Raw genomic sequence first — 17,369 nt, 5'->3', positions numbered from 1 at the left:
CTTTGCCAGTGCTGAACAAAGTGATTAGTAGATTTCTTTCTTCTTTCCTGGACTAGCTGCACTATGCTCAGGCTAAGACAAGACCAAAGAAATATGGCACAACCCAAGCACCGTCTGCAAGGTCTCCTCCCAAGGCAGAGGAGATATATATAAAGTTATATATAAAGTATAACCTCAGTTCTGATGTCATTGTCTCTTCTCTCCTTTTATGTCTCTGCTTAAGACAGATAAACCTCAAGAGACATTCTAATCCAAATGTAAATAAAAATAGCACTAGAACTGTAGAACTATCTGCTATTCTTTATTTTCCAGAGACTAAAAGGAGGCATAAAATAAAACATATTTTCAAAACATCACTGTCTCCACTAGAGCAATTTCACTACGTAGCAGACAAATACATGTGATCAGCATAGAATGAAAGGAAAGCACCCGCCACTTGTGGGTTGTTGAACAGTTGGACCTGCAAAATATACACTTGTTTTTCTAAGAGAAGCAACTTGAAATATCCAACTTCACCAAAATCTCAGGAAATGTACAAAAATAACCATCCATCCATTTGCAACAAATTCTATGAGTAAAAACCAATTGGCAGATTTTTTTTTTTTGATATTGACTTTATCAGGAGTAGATTAAACCAACATATTTGCACATGATAGATCTGCACAACTTAGCCAGAGATTCTGAAAGTCTCAAAAGAAGATGTGGTCAGGCTGCCCCATAGAGGGTATCTGAAAGTGCATATACCTAGTTTCTGCTACACTCTCATGAAGTTTAGAATCATAGAATCATAGAATAGTAGAGTTGGAAGGGGCCTATAAGGCCATCGAGTCTAACCTTGTGCTGAATGCACCTTAAAGCATTCTTGACAGATGGTTGTCCAGCTAGCACTTGAATGCCTCTAGGGTGGGAGAGCCCACGACCTCCCTAGGTAATTGGTTCCATTGTCGTACTGCTCTAACAGTCAGGAAGTTTTTCCTGATGTCCAGCCGGAATCTGGCTTCCTGTAACTTGAGCCCATTATTCCATGTCTTGCATTCTGGGATGATCAAGAAGAGATTCCAGCCCTCCTCTGTGTGTCAACCTTTCAAGTACTTGAAGAGTTTAGGTGTTTGGCAAGAATTTCTTCACCTTGATGATTGCAGTAAGTGGTACATTGCCCAGGTGAGAATGGGGAAAGAGCATGATTTTGGTGAAGAAACAGCAGCAAGGAAAAGGGTGAAGTAGCCCTGTCCCTGTCCTTCCCAGCTCTGCTCTTCCAAACACTCTCCCAAGGTACTTTTCATTAAAAAAGAAGAAGCAGGAACTGATTATATGGTTATAACATAGTTTAATCTTGACAAACAACTGACACCTACAGACCACAGTGTATCCCATGTGAAGATACAAGTGACTGAGATTTAGGCTGCCCAGAGAATGAGGAGCCGTCACAAAATGTAGGTGATGTAACTTGGCTAACTACCTTAGGATTAAAGTACATGCAATGTATGTAGTGTGCAGATGATCCTAACTTTTTTTGTTGCCTTCTAGTCAGGATGTCAGAGAAATCCAAGATGGATTCAAGTGACTTCTACAAATTTGTGGATTCCGCAGCAGACCGGCATCTTCCGTGTCATGTAGGTTCTGTGGGCCTGAGGGCCATTTTTTTTAACTTTCTGGAATTGTATGCAAATTTAGTCAGAAGAAAATACGGAAGTTACTGGAAAATACACTAATATAAATGTCCTTTAAAAACAAACAAACCCATAATGTTTTATACATCTCTGATCTCTCTTCGGATTCCACTGTGTAGCATTCTTTTTTGTGTGCACTCTGATCATTAATTGTATGCTGAGTTAAGAAAAATACGCAAAATGTTATGTGCCAGCGAAAGTTATGTAAATTGAGGCTGACATTTTTGTATCCTTTTCCAAAGGGAAATAAACGTTCTATCAATGAGAGATGAGGAGATGAAAGACAAGTGACAAACCGCAAAATTCACTCGGAACAGATTGAACAAAATCTGTCTATCTCTGCCTTCAAGAAAGCATGTGAGCCTAATGGAGTTTCTCTCTCTCTCTCTCTTTAGCTTCCTTTTAGCTGCGGTGAATTTAGGAGTGGGGGGGTGAAACAAGACTGGGTGGGAAAATTTAAACATCCCCTACCTGTGTATGCTGGTCCTGATCCAGATTGGGGGCCCGCACGCTTACTTAAAGGTAAAAAAGAAAGCGACGATCAACTGAACGCTATGCATTTAATGTAGCGCATAGTTTAGCCCTTAGAAAACTATCTAGTTATGTGTATTGCTTTTCTTAAAGTCATTTACATATCTTTCTTCTCAAGATAAAAATGGTAATAAAACTCAACATGTATGAATATATCACTAATTTAAAAGCAAGGGAGCAGATTGCAGCTTCAGTTTACAAAGCACTGCAAAATGTTTGTGAGGGAAAGATATTTTAAATGGTTTAAATAAGCTTAGCTGTACCTATCAACCTTGATTAAATAAATGGCATAGGTCTAAACTGATGCTCATTACAAAAGCGCCAGCAAAAACATTGGCAAATGGTCCTGTATCGTTAAAATGCAAGGCCTGAACTCCATTAACGTAGAAAATGCCACGTGTTTAACAGCAGTGGCTCACCTGCCCAGGCCCGGCTTGCAAAACGTATAGAAGCAACAAATGAAGAATCCTTTGACAGTTTTCGCTTTGGAATGAATCCAGTGCTACTGGAGACTTGATGGTGATGGCCACCAGAGATTTCCCAATTCATTCTTACTATCTCATCTTCATGGACTGAATAGTTTCAACATGATTGGGGAGAAAGTTCTCACACTTTTGTTGCAGCTCTGGATTACACCACACTCCTTTCTGCAGATACAGACTAAATCCTTTCCTCTGCTCTTGGAATCTCAGGCACAGACAAACCCAGAGCAGGAAAAAAAGATGTATATTTAAGCAAGGGATGATTTTCCATTTTGACTCTTCTGATAAACAAATGTCTAAGGGGTTTCTTCCAACAGAACTTGTAATGATATGGCAGCCACTGCAGCATGGCAGTTGAGTTACACTGCAAGTCCAGGGTCACATGGGAAGAGCCACTTCTGGAATTGGAGGAACGCTGCTGTAGGAACGACAACACTGTGGAGTCTTCTCATATGACCTCGGATTTGTGATGTTACAGAAATGTGTTGCAATACAAATAGTGATGTTGGTGTATTTTGTTTGGTCCAAACAAAGCAGACTTAAACTGTGTGCCTCTGCTCATTCCTTCCCCCCAATAAGAATGAACAGGAGACCTTATTTTCTTCCTAACTTATTTCTAACAGTGCAGCCAATTGTGTTGCTGATGCAAAGTATGGTTGTCTAGGAATTTGAGCCAGTTCTGCAGGTCACGAGCAAATAAAGCTAAAAATCTCATGATTAAGAAATAACATTTAGGACCTGGGTACTTGGAAGCCTCCAAACCTGTGAGCCTCCAAACTCAGAGGCACCTGTTGTTCTGCATTTAAGCTAGACAAACAATTTTACTCGTCTAGCAGACGCTTCAGCAATGAGGAGGGAAGGAAGCCAGGGTGGCAATAGGATTCCTAATATGGCCAATGCCCCAGTCTCCTCCCCGCCCCCAGGAATGCCCCCTTTCCTGTCTCCATGTTCTGTTTCCGAGTGCAGAGACATAGCTGGCACAGAGAGAACTGCGCTGGCTATGAGGAGTTGGGAGTTGGGAGGGCAGTTCCTTGTCTCTGAAGTCAGAGCCCTTTCTCTGATCCTGAAGGCCATCAAACAAACAGTTCTACGTCCTCCCAGATGCTGTTGGGGGGCGGGGGGGGGATAGGATTGTTCCCTTAACCAATTCTTCCTGAAGTCAACAGGGAGGTTCTCCACAAGTATGATAAAGAAAATGAAACACCTAAAACAATTTCAAAAGAATGTAGATAGAATGAGAGAAGCTATGTCAAAATATTGTTTACCTAAAACTTTCAGTCTCTCTGCTCCAACCACAACTTCATTGTCATCTGCAGAAAACAACAATTTCCCCGACGTGGTTAGAACTTGAAATTTTTGGCTGTATGCTTCCACTGCTTTGGGACCTAAAGAGAAGAAAGAAAATGTAGTGGTCTTTTCAATTGCCATTACGCTGTAAATCATACATCACACACTTTTACCAAATTTGATATATAGAAATGCAGGTGGGGAGTACACTAATAATTTTGCATATATCATACCATTTGACAGTTTAATAACTACATCTTCTCTCTTCTTCAATATTTCTGTTAAAATAGTTAAGAAAATGTCATGTCTATTCTTTGACCAAAATAAATAAATAAATAAATAAATTAGTTTTTATTTACAGCACTCTGTCACAGGCATGTTTGCTAAAGAAAGATTTCTGAAATTCTGGAGTAGAAGCTTCAAATTTTCCTTTATCAGACCAAATTCTGTGGTTGTACAAGTAAGGGGTTCAAAACTATAAGAGTGGATAACACATGCTTCATATGACACTGTGCTAGTTCTTTCTCTATCTGCAGGTTCTTTTTGCAAAAGCAGATCAGTCTCTCTGCTGCTGCTTAAGGGTGGCTTGCCCCTAAGTCTTGTCTGTTTCTCAGTTCCTCTATCTCACCACACTCTGTGCTTCTGTAAATCCAACCCTTGTAACCCCAACCCTTGTAAACTTGAACCCCTTGTTTGTCTTTGCCACTGAGACTGGAAGGTTCTGGGTTGGGTGATGTGGACAAGAGATCTCTCAGATTGTTCGAAACTTTCTTAGAGATGTTGCTGGATGTATTTAGTTGTACAGAATGTGATTAGCACATCACTAAAAATGCTGACCAACAATAAAAAAAAATGTTTAACTTCATCAGAAGCAGGAAACTGGCTAAGGAGGCAGTTGGGTTGTTGGGTGGTAGGGGACTTAAGAGTGTGCTAACGGAGGATAAAGAGATTGCAGAAAAACTGAATGAATACTTTGCATCTGTCTTTACTGAACAGACTTTTTCAGAAAGGGAGTCTGATGAACTGAGGCAAATAGTAGTTACAAGAGATTATGTTCCATGCCTTATTGGCAAATTCAAAATTAACAAATTACTGGGTCCAGATGGTATTCAACAGAGTTCTTAAGAGCACAATTTTATGCCTGTTTAGTCAGAAGTCCTACAACTCTCAGCATTCCCAGCCAGCCATACTAGCTGGGGAATGCTGGGAGTTGTAGGACTTTTTCTGTCTAAAAAAGCCTAGGATTGCACCCTAAAGAACTTATGCGTGAAATTGCTAAGCTTCTAATAAAAATGTGTAACGTCCCTAAGACTGGCCTCCATATTAGGAAATACCTAATGAAATAACCATTTTAATAAAAGCATCTGTGGGTGGGGAGAGAATCTGAGAGCCATATGGAGTCACTGCAGTACAGAAATAATTCATGAACTTCCATGAGAAACCAATGGCCCTATGTAAATGCCCCTTTGGTATAGATGAAAGTATGCAATGGAAGGAATGATACATATAATCACATCATTTTTGAGATGTACCTCCTCAGTTTCCTGCTTTCCCTTTGGGATATTCAGACAGTAGCTTCTCCGCCTCAACGTTTAACATATGTTAGCAACCCTCACAACAACATTTGTGCGGATTTGTAGCTCAGTAGCACAAACAGATGTCTCTTCCATTGCTTGGCAGAAGGAGCATCTTTGAAAACAACCACTTCGAAACATTCCACACAGATCCACATTTCACGGAGATGAGCCATTATTGTAATGATCTCCAATAGCAAACAATATATGCTGGGTCATTTGCAAAGAGCTAAAGAACATAACCTGGGCACAGAGTTCTCACAGCCGAAGGCAAAGGTTAGGGACAGGAAACAATTAAGGCAAGTTCTAAGTGTGATGTCATTAGTAGTGTTTATTGCTCATAGCAGATGTTAGAGGGTTTCAGTCTATTTCTAACCTGTATCATTTCTCAAAGTCAGCAAGAGATGACAACCAAAGGGCCATTCATCACCACCACCACCACCACCCCTTAAGTGAAGCTTTTTTAATTTGCATGCATGTAGTGCTTGCCATGGATGCTGTGCTGTTTGCAGTACAAGTATATAGTAGATGTTGAGTAAAATATCCTCAAGAACATTCTCATCACCCTCTCTGGCATGGCAGTGACTGCTTACATTGAATTCTAGCTACTGGAGCCATATAAGGGTGGTGGCCATATGTAAGCCAATGGCGCGCACACACACACACCCCAATTCTGAATGGTCTTTTTCTCTCTCTTTAAAGTGCTCTCAGTGGCATGCTAAAAATCAATCCTTATTTGTACACTATCAGTTTGCACATGTCTGTCTCTTGGGTTGGGTTCTTTCTGTGGCTGGGCAGCTTTCATTTGCTCAATTTCCTGAGACAGCCCAATAAGAAGAATTGACTGCTGGGGAAAATCTAATCCTTAGCATTTCTCTCTCTTGCCATGTAAAATGGGAAAATGGGGAGATCACAACCCCCTGAGATGTTGGGGAAACTAATTCCTCGAAAATGGTGAGGTGCTCACTGTTTCAAACCATTTGCTTATTAAGGATACTGTTGCATAAAATGACAAAATGCATGTCCATATGTTCAAATGTAATGGAGCTATTTCTATAGAAAGGCATCCCAGGGAAATGCTGCAGTGGTCTTTGGGTGATGCACATCATTTTTGCCCAGGCAGAGGCATGAGCTCTGTCTGGGCAAAGTACAACAGGCAAAGTACAACAGTCAAGCTGGATATCATTGTAGCAATACAGTGATATGCATGGAGCGCACTATATTAACCTTTCCTCCAGCAGCATCCCACTAAGCTCAGTTTACTACTTTTCAGCCTAGGTACGTTTTACTTAAACTGACATTGATTTTTGTGGATCTGCATGAAAGTATCCTAAGCTAAATGTATCTTTATATTGAAAAGAACTCAAAACACATTTTGCTCCAACCTACACTCTGCAAACAAGCTATCTATAGAGTTAAAATGATCACAGTAGTATTTTTCTCTTTGATGCACCACAAAACAACTGAGGCTTTCAGATTTTAAAACACATTTTGATTCTCTGGATTCTCCACTTCCTCCAATTACCATGTACTCCAGTTGCTGTGGGTGAGTTTGCACAATTTTCAGCCACAGTGGTTTAAATAAGGCACCATAGTTTGCAGCAGGTCCCAGGCATTCTGTAGCCTACCACTTGCTCATGAGGGTGGCTTATTGGTGTGATTAACAATTCACCCAGAACCCATGGATTGTGGGTGGCTTGTTAACCATACCAACAACCTAGCCTTGCTGGGTTTGGTTGACATGACAACGTACAAGTGGGTGTTGGGTAACAGAATGGGTACCTGTGGGTGCCTGGCTTGTACCGCAAACCACAGTGGCTTATTTAAACCACCATGGCTGAAAATGATTGTGTGAACAAGGTCAGAGTGTGTGTGTGTGTGTGTGTGTGTGTGTGTGAGAGAGAGAGCGAGAGAGCGAGAGAGAGCGTGCATGCAAGAGAGACGTAGTTATTGATTAATGCATAGGTTCTCAATCTATGCAAGTGGCTAAAATATTTTCATTTATAATTATTTTTGATGCCTGTACAGCTGACACTTACTTGCTTTTATAATAAACCATGCTGAAGACTCTCTGCAACTGAAAAGCTTGCATGCTATTACAGTAAATCCAGCCTTATCTATTTTGCAGCTGCTAAACAATTGTGTTACACCTTTCATTCTTGTGTCAGGATAACTGAGCGGCAAAGTTTTGTAATAATTAAGTCCAAAGGCCTGACAAGCTCCACTATTCCTCTATATACTCAACTCACATTGTCCTTGTGATTGCAAACTGCTGCTGCTAAATTGTATTCTGCACAGAGTCATTTTGTGAGCTCTACGTTGGCTGCCTGTAAATGGTAAAGGATCCACCAGCTCAACAAGCTTCTTTTGAATGTGAGAATCTGGGGATTGAATTCAGGGTTGAATTTATTTCCTCCCCTCAAGGCAATTTTCACACATGCCACAAATAATAATTGCTGGCTGAAACCATTTATTTAATTATTTAGCCTGCTGACTGGAGGCCTGGTGTGATCCAGGCAAGCCAGGCAGTCTCATTTTGCACTGAACAACGTGTTTATGGATTCCCTGTGCAGTGGTGGGGCATTGCTTCTTGTCCTTGCAAGGCAGCCTCCTTTTGTGTAGAGCCTCTTGCTGCCAAAGCCTACGTGTGCTCAAAGGCAACGCGTCTGCTGGGGATTTTCAGAAGCATCCCTTTCCCCTGTCAAACACAAAGTGCAGCATTTCATGAACATAAATGGTACTTATCAGCACAAGGGATATTTTTTAGAGTTTTTGGAAATCTTTAAAAGACTTGAGTGTTTCTGTGCTGTGAATATTAACGGGGAAAATGACAGTCGTCTTGGGTGAATTTCAAGCATCCAAGGATATTCTTGTGCCTGTTACAAATGAAACATCAAAATGATGATTCTCTTCCAGAACTTGTGCTTGTACAAGTGACCTTTTATCTCTGGATTTGCTTTCAAATGAAAATAATTTGCTGCTTCCTTATTAGAAATACACAGTAGTCAGCTGCTTTTTCAGTTCAATTCTAACGTTCTTATCTTTTATTTCTACAGGGCCAAGCTGGGTCATGGCTTGTATTGTACGAGGTAAGTCAGTGATGATTATCCCTGGGGCTAATGAGCTCATAGTACCCCCATCACAGTGCCCTTTTTGTCTTCTTGATCCCTTCCTCAGGCATTTCTTCACCTTACCTGTTACAAGACGCGTAAGAACTTTACTCTTCTCATTGAGAATGTTCACTGTAACATTCCGAGCAGATTGGAAGTACAGAGGGTTGCCCTACAATAAGAGCACAAGAGAAAAAGAATGAGACGGGCGCATCGCTTCTCACGAGAAAATGTGCTGTGCTCTCACACATCCTGCCAGACATGAGTGCCCACATCAAAGTGCCTGTCTGGTCAAATGCTTCTGTGGCTTCTTTGACCACTAAATAAAATACCTACTACATCAGAAATCTTCCTAAAGGTTTATATGACCTTGTATGTTTAATATGACCAAGACCATATATAGAGATAGATAGATAGATATATTTTATTTATTTATTTATTTATTTAAAACATTTGTATCCCACCCTATATCACTAGGATCTCAGGGCAGCGTACAGATAAAAGCATACAGTATAAAACAATAAATATACACAGCTAAAAACATATATGTATATATATATATATATATATAGAGAGAGAGAGAGAGAGAGAGAGAGAGAGAGAGCAAACTGGTCATACTGATTTGCTTCCCAGTGCTGAATTGTTCATTTTTGAAGGCTTGCTCCAGGTCATAGTCAATACAGTGATTTGCCTGACATAGGGTGTAGTAAACTAGTGATCCAGCGAAACGGGTAAAGGGATAAATTGTTGTTGAATGCTTCCATTAGTGTCAATGAGTATTTGATCCAGGCAGGATCTACACTACTGCTTTAAAACGGTTTATAACAGTAGTGACAACTGTTGGAGCCCAGGACACACTCCATATACAGTTTTCAAACCATTTTTAATGTGTCATATTCTGCTTAGTGTAGATCTGACCCCTGTCTCACACTCACTTCAGATTATTTTTGCCTGTACCAGGTGTGAACTTCCAACTCTCATCATGACATAAGAGGTATCAAAATTTCACAGGGTTCTTAAACACTAAAACTAAAATTGTAATTAAAATCACAATATCTCGCACCAATAGTTGTGATGAAATACTTTAACGTAGGGTTCTACTGTGATTAGAAAACAACATCTGTAAATAAACACACTGTTTAATAGGCCTTGCTTACTTGTCGAAAATAGATACAACAGCTGAGCTTTGAACATGCAACGCGACTTCTATTCTGATATCTCATTTTTCAACAATTGTCACATTAACGAACAACTGACTCACCCCGGGAATGCAAATGGGAGAGTTAAACTAACTCATATTGCTCACCCAAAACATTAAACAAATCCTCTCTTCATTGTAGGTTCAACATATGACTCTCACCTTATTTGATGCTGGCGCACATTTACTCTGCTGAAACCAGTTCTTGTTTCAATTGCTGATGTATGACACAATTGCAAAAAAGGGGAAAGGCCTTTTCCAGCAGCACACAAATAACCTTTCTAGAGACCAGACTGATAGGCGCAAATGAACAGGGGTGGGATGGGGCTGCATCTGGTGCCTACTGCTTTTGCACCAGCCATGAATCACCAAACAGATGGGATGTTCACATGGTGATACAAAGCTCCTTTATCATGAACCAAGAATATTAGTCTATAAAGCTCAGTACTGTCTCTTCTGACTGGCAGCAGCTTTTCAGGGTCTTAGACAGAAATCCAGCTCTATTATCTTATATCCTAAGTGGAGACGCCAAGGCATTTACATTGGATTCTTCTGCATTATAAAACATGGGCTCTACCACTGAACTATGGCTCCTCCTGTTCCTTGTTTTCAGGATAAGGACTGACACTGAATCCAGGACCCCTTCAACAGGGAGCTTCCGCTGTTGGGCGGTATAGAAATGCAATAAATAAAATAAATAAATAAACAGGTGATCGGCACTATAATGGACTATCCATTTGATGGGGATACCCTCATATAATGAAGAGGGCTGTGTGAACTGCAATAGGGGAATATACCGGGATCGCAGCCTTTTTGTACTGCTTTTGTTGAAGCGGTGCTTGCTTTCTGAGTGGTTCTTAACATTTTAACCTGAATATGCTCATGCATAAGAATAAACTTTACCATACGGGTGGTATTGTGATTGCAAAGAACACAAGCTAGCCTTTGTTTTTTCAAAACAGCTGAAATAACATTCGGAATCTCATTTATCATTTATTAAATTTATGCATCACTTCCCACTGCAAAAAGCAGTCCCAACTCTTGAAGTGATTTATATAAGAAAGAATACAAAAAAACCCCGATATTCAATGTAACAAAGAAGACAAGGTCAACGTAAACCATGAACAAAATAATAAAATCCAGATATAGATATAATAAAAACATAATCTAAAACCACTACACTACTAAAAACGTTCATCCGCAGTACATGTCAAATACATGCAGCCTAGAATGAACACCACAAAGGCAGCCCACAACAGTCGAGCCATAATTAATGTCTGAATGTCTGGGGAGTACATAAGTCTTTGCCAGGCACCAAAAGGTTGACAGTATTGGTGCCATGCAAATGTACTTGGGAAGAGTATTCCATAAACCTAGGGCTACCTCAGAAAAGGGCCACTCCCTAACTGCCTCCCTGAGCTTTTCTCAGAGGGGACACATAGAGAAGGGCCTATGTAGGTTCTTATGGGGGTGAGATGGTCCTTGACATGGGATCCCAAGCTGTGTAGGCCTTTACAGTTTAAAATTTATTTATTTATTTATTTATTACACTTATATACCGCTCCCATAGCCAGGGCTCTCTGGGCGGTTTACAGAAATTCTAAAATTGAGATAAAAACAAGTAAATAATAATTTGGCTGGGAAACAAATAGGCAATCACTGCAGGTGAGCCATTACTGGATCTGAATGCTCAAGCACCTTGTTCCAGTTAATGGCCTGAGCGGTGAATTCTGCACTACTTAAAGTTTCCATACTATCTTCAAAGGCAGCTCAATGTAGGACGCATTGCAGCAATCAAATCTCAAGGTTACCAGAGCATAAACCACTAACTCCAGGTTATCCCCATCTAGATAGGGTCACAGCTGGACTATACCATCCCTCCAACAACCCCCCAAACTGTGTACCTGAAACATGAGGAGCAGCATGGCCCCATGCAGAGCCAGTAGCACTCCCCCCACCCAGACAGAGGAACCACTACAAAACAGAGTGTCTGCCTTGTCTGGACTGAGCTTCAGTTTATTGGCTCTCACCTAGTCCATTACTGAGACCAGACTGGTTGAGCACATCCATCACTATACCAGCTTGAGATGAAAAGGAGAAGTCGAGTTGTGTGTAGGGATGGACAAATCGGTAAATTTCAGTTTCTTTCTCAATTTCCCAGTCTTAAGTTCAGTTTGTCCTGAACTTTGAGAATTTGGTTTTAAAAGTTTGCATAAAAACTCATAAGCATTTTTCTGTACATTTCTCCTAAGATATGCATTTTTGCCTAATATACACATTTTTGCAAGCTATTTTCTTAATGTAATGCTTTTTTACATTGTTCTTTTCCCTTAATATGCACATTTTTGTAAGCATTTGTTTTGACTGGGAAATACTATTGCATTTTTTTTTAGGATAACTGAGTGGATCAAAAGTGCAAAATTAAGTAAGTCCTAATTAGGTGGTCCAAAGCATTTTACAGTCTGGTGGTTCATATCCAATTTTCTAATTTGACTGTGTCATAATCTTTGAATCAAACATGAAACCAAGAGCTGCAAACAGGGAAGTGGCAAACCATTTCAGACTCTGGGTTTGTTCCCACGTGGCCCATTTAAACAACTTATCAGCCTGGAATTATATCCATCAGTCGAAGCCAGCTGAACTCTCTCCTACACTTTGCCTTTCAATGGGAAATCTAGATGCTATTTATTTCTACAAAAAGAGGATTCTACTATTTTTAGACAGATTTCTGTTTAGAAAGCACACAAACCTATAACCACTACAACCACTTAAGCTTTTTGACCTGTACTGCTTGCCTATGTTTAATCAGATGAGCCTTTCTGGAAAGGTCAGCAGATTTTTAGACTCCAGTATTCCCTGCTGTGCAGGGGGTGGGGGCTAGGCGCTGGTTTTTATTAGTGATCTGCATAAAATGAGACCATGCTCTTTCAAAAATAACGTTAGAGAAGTAAAGAGGCTCTACCCACCCACAGAGGAGCCACAATACATTTTAAAATCACTTAGGCATTTGCTAGACCACAGGTTAGCCCAGGTTGAACCCTGGGCTCGCCCCTGTGCATCCAGATGACACACAGGGGATCCTGCGCTCAGGCAGGGGTCAACCCTCCCTTGCCCCGGGGTAACAGGCTCCAGTTGTAGCCCAGTATTTCCCACGGCCTCGGGCTGAGACCGTGAGCGTGTAGAACGTTCCGCTGCTTTTCCTGGCTACCGCAATTACTCACGAGTAGCCAGGAAAAGCGGTGGGTGGGGTGCAGCACTCCTCAGGAGTGCTGTGCTCATCAGGGCAGGGGGAGACATCGTGGCCAGGGGGGAGAGATCGCAGCCAGGGGGGTGAGAGATCACGGCCAGGAGGGGTGAGAGATTGCGGTCAGGGGGGAGAGATTGGGAGAGGGGGAGAGATCATGGCCAGGGGGGGAGATCAGGACAGGGGGAGAGATCGTGGCCAGGGGGGGAGATCGGGGCCGGGGGGGAGATCGAGGAGGGGGAGAGATCGGGGCCGGGGGGGGAAATCGGGACAGGGGGGGAGATCGGAGCGGGGGGGAGAGGAGACATAATTTTTTTTAAAAAAAAATACTTACCATTGCTGCTTGAGCGTTCCTGCGCAATGGCCCCTTTAAACAAAAAATAATAATAATGGCGGACGCGACGGGACTTTCCTGCAGCCCGTCGCGTCTGACGTCTGGATTGTAGCAACGGCCCATGCTACTTGTACCACGGGCTCGCCCCTCCTCCTGCACGGATTCCCAGGTAGGTCTAGCAAAGGCCTTAATTGCTGCCCCTTTTTCAAACACTTAGTTTGCATGTTCAGACCTTTGCTTCTTGTGGTTTTGGAAGCACTAAATTTGCATGATGGAAGGGTGATCCCTGTATTAGTTTGCAAGGAGAGAATTTTTGAAGCACTTAGACTTCTGCCCACCTAATTTTCCATAACTCATTCTATTAAAAGCTAAAAGAAATGAACAACTAGGATGTATCATTCAGTCAGCGGCGTCACACAATTAGCACCCCGTTAAAGCATACACTTTCATTTTCTGACACTGAGGCCTTTAAAGTCATTTGTAGTGCATTATGTTGAAATAGGGTGACCATATGAAAAGGAGAACAGGGCTCCTATATCTTTAACAGTTGTATTGAAAAGGGAATTTCAGCAGGTGTCATATGTATATATGGAGAATCTGGTGAAATTTCCTCTTCATCACAACAGTGCAGGTGCCCTGCCCTCTTTTAAATCTGGTCACTCTAGTATAGCTCCTGCACCTTTAACTGTGGTGATGTTTGGCATGGAAGACTGCATAAGAAACGACATTAGTTTGAGCATATGTGAGTGGAGTCGCATGGCATCAGGACCACTCCTCTGGATAAGTGAGATTTGAAACAAAAGACAAAGCAATTCCCCTCCCCACCTCTCTCTCTACTCCATGCTGAGAAAATGCAACAGGAATTACTTCTGAGCCGACAGGTTTACCAGGCTATTTTCAGTGCAGAAGCAGAGATTTTAAAAAGAACAGCCATCACAAAGCAATGACCTGACTTTAAGGCTCATTTGGAGAAAAACAAAACATGATCAGCTTTTAAAGTCATTAACCTTATCAGATAAAGCACAGTGCAGTGGAAGTCAATGGGAATTACTTCTGAGTAGACATGTTCATTTCGGGGTGGGGTGGGGAAAGTTCAGCAGAGGGTAAAGCCAACTGGTCTCCTCATGTATACCCTTTAATGACACAACTTTCACTTCCTCCCATCAGGCTGCTCCTCGCAGCCTGTACCGAAGCTAGTATTGCTGGTTGAGGTCACATAGGCCTTAGCTAGACCAGGCTTTATCATGGGGCGAACCCCGGGATCAGGGAGGTATCATCCCTCCCTTGCCCCAGGATAGAGCCTTCCCCTTTGTGCCTGAGACCGTGGAATGTGTGGCCCGTTCCCACGGTTTTACTCGCGCGGAACTGGGAGCTGCGCCCACTGGGGGTAGGGTGAGGGGAGCGGGGAAATGAAATTATTTCTTAAAAAAGCACCTACCTTTAGAGCACGAGCATTTGTGCGCTCCTCTTCCTTTAAAAATAAAAAAATGCCGGGCGCAATGCCTCTCTTCCTGAGGTCGTCGCGCCTCGTTTGTAAACGGAGGAGGGATCTTGCATTAATCACAACACGAGATCTTCCCTCCTCTGTCACAGACTATCAGGTAGGTCTACTGTAGCTAAGGCCATAGACTCCCAAACCACAATGAAGCCAACACAAGAGGAAAATCCATCACAAAATGACTTCGCAAAAATGTGAGTTTTATGGCATGAAAACCTGCGGTTGCTGCAGATAGAGGGGGACATCATGTGCCACAACTGTGTGTGAGGCTCAGCAACACTAGAGTACATCCCCCGTGTAGATGGGGGCTGGGGCCTGTGTTAAGCAGCTGACTGTATGAACCAGTGTCTCTATGTGGAGGATTGAAAATCTGCACAATCATGGTGGCCTTATACCAGCTGCATTCACACAGCAGCCACCATATACCCATACTGCATATAAAAATACTGGTTCGTACAACCAGTGCTCTCATGGATGATCACACAGGGCTTAAGAAGTATTTGAATACGGACTTTGTCTACCACAATCAATTATCCCAGTATGTTTATATCAAATAAAATTCTGATGGGATGCTGATCCCTGTAATATTTGCTGTTGTCTTCTGATTTACTTCACTGGAGCAAAGTTATCGTTCTTTATATTGTTGTTGACACATCATTATCACCTACATAAGACTTCAGAATTTGTTTTTCACACCTTTGCAACATCTGAGTGTTTGCAAACACTCCATGGATTTTCACCAATTCTTCCTCCTACGCACAATCAAATGCATCATCGACAGCTGATGACTACCAGCATTAAAGAATGGTATTTCTTTGCAATAGGGAAGGAGAAAATCATGGTTTTGTTGAAATTCAACTGAAAACTAAGAATGGTGATCTTAGACGAGCTATATTGTGGTTCTGAACACTCACTGACAAAACTGAGGGTAATAACTAATACTATCTTCCCCCAAAGTAGGATCTTTTAAAAATTCTTTTCATTTGTGAAATAACTTCCTGTGGAAATTGTCACGTTCTGGGGTTCATAAATATAAATAACAGGAGTGCGGTCTGGCATAAAACACAACCTTATAATCTGCATAGTGACTCATGTGCAATTTGGTCAGCTGAAGAGGAATTCTGCTACACTGGCAGAACACAAGATACATTGCGACCATGACTGATGTACTCGTGGAACACTTCATAGGCAGAGAAATTCTGCTGGTGAAGATACACTGGCAGAACAGCTAAAATAGGGCAGAGTCAAGGGTAGGATGGAGTGGCTCAGAAGAAGCGCAAGCTTATATTGCATCAGGGTTCCCCAAACATTTTGGGCCAATAAGCACAGTTGGAATTTTTAGTTAGGGTGACCAACTGTCAGGATTTCCCCGGATTTGTCCTTGTTTTTCTTCTTTCCATGGTGTCAGGGGGGATTTTCTATAATTTTCAATAAAGTCCTGGAATGACACACCTTCCCCTTTAAGGCTGCCATTAGCATGCCAGGAAGGAATGACATGCTTTCTTGAGGCACATCATTCCCCCACCCCGAGCTCCAATTGAGGTCTTAAAGGGGAAAGTGGGTCATTCGTGGACATTATAGAAAAGGCCCCAATTGGAGTGGGTGGTGGTGGTGCAGAATGAAATCCTTTCCCCTCCTCCACTCCAATCGGGTTCTTTAAGGTGGAGGGGGAATAACGTACTTTCTGCAGGACTCAGAAAGCTGCTTCCCCCCACACACACTAGGTGTCCTCTTTTTTGGTTTCCCAAATATGGTCACCCTATTTTAGTGTCGTAAGTGTTTGCCATGGGACAGTGGGACAATGGGACAAAATAGCTCCTGCGATGGTTGTGGCCAGTCACAAAACACCCATTTTACAGAGGGCAAACTTTCACCATCTTTGCCTGTAAAAACATCCATTTCACAGAAGGCAAATCATAATTTTCACAGAAGGCAAAATATACATATTTCACAGAAGGCAAAGGTTCTCTCTGTCTGTCAGGGATATCAGCCATTCCACAGACAGCCAACTAGATCACCAGTCACAAACACAAACACACCTTTTTCTCACCCACTATCACCCAGCCCAAAACATATACATACACCCCACCGAACGAACTCTGTTTTCCCCACCCACATGCACCCTACACCCCATCCACCCATTGTACACATACAGCCCTTACTTCTCCTTCCCCACAACCCACCAAAGTAATTGTGCAGCCTTCTCCAACCCCCTGCCTTCGATTCGGTCATTTATGGGCCCAATAGAATTCTGGGGAAAGGAAAGGTAGATGGCAGTTTGCTTAAAGCTGTTGCTTCACATTGCAGCATGCCCAAAATTTGTTGTTTTTAGTCTGGAGGATTAGGGGGCCTCAGTGGGCACCAAAGGAGAGGTTTGCAGGCCGAAGCTGTTTACAGTTCTGTAAGTCAACTAGAACTGTGGTTGTGCCACAAAAGCTGCA

General features: G+C 42.1%; 1 protein-coding gene across 2 annotated transcripts in view; it reads right to left on the bottom strand.

Annotated features, from left to right (window-relative positions):
• The window catches only part of SGCD (sarcoglycan delta), a 223,121-nt gene that overhangs the window by 68,918 nt on the left and 136,834 nt on the right, over nt 1-17,369 (bottom strand). For both annotated transcript variants that reach the window (XM_063120922.1, XM_063120921.1), the window contains exons 4-5: nt 8,739-8,826; nt 3,949-4,068 (exon numbers count right to left, since the gene is read on the bottom strand). In XM_063120922.1, coding sequence (XP_062976992.1) covers nt 3,949-4,068; nt 8,739-8,826 — 208 coding nt within the window. The remainder of the gene's footprint in view (nt 1-3,948; nt 4,069-8,738; nt 8,827-17,369) is intronic.

This window comes from Elgaria multicarinata, chromosome 3 (genome assembly GCF_023053635.1).
Source record: "Elgaria multicarinata webbii isolate HBS135686 ecotype San Diego chromosome 3, rElgMul1.1.pri, whole genome shotgun sequence".
NCBI lineage: Eukaryota > Metazoa > Chordata > Lepidosauria > Squamata > Anguidae > Elgaria > Elgaria multicarinata.
This window is presented reverse-complemented; position numbering and strand designations above follow the sequence as displayed.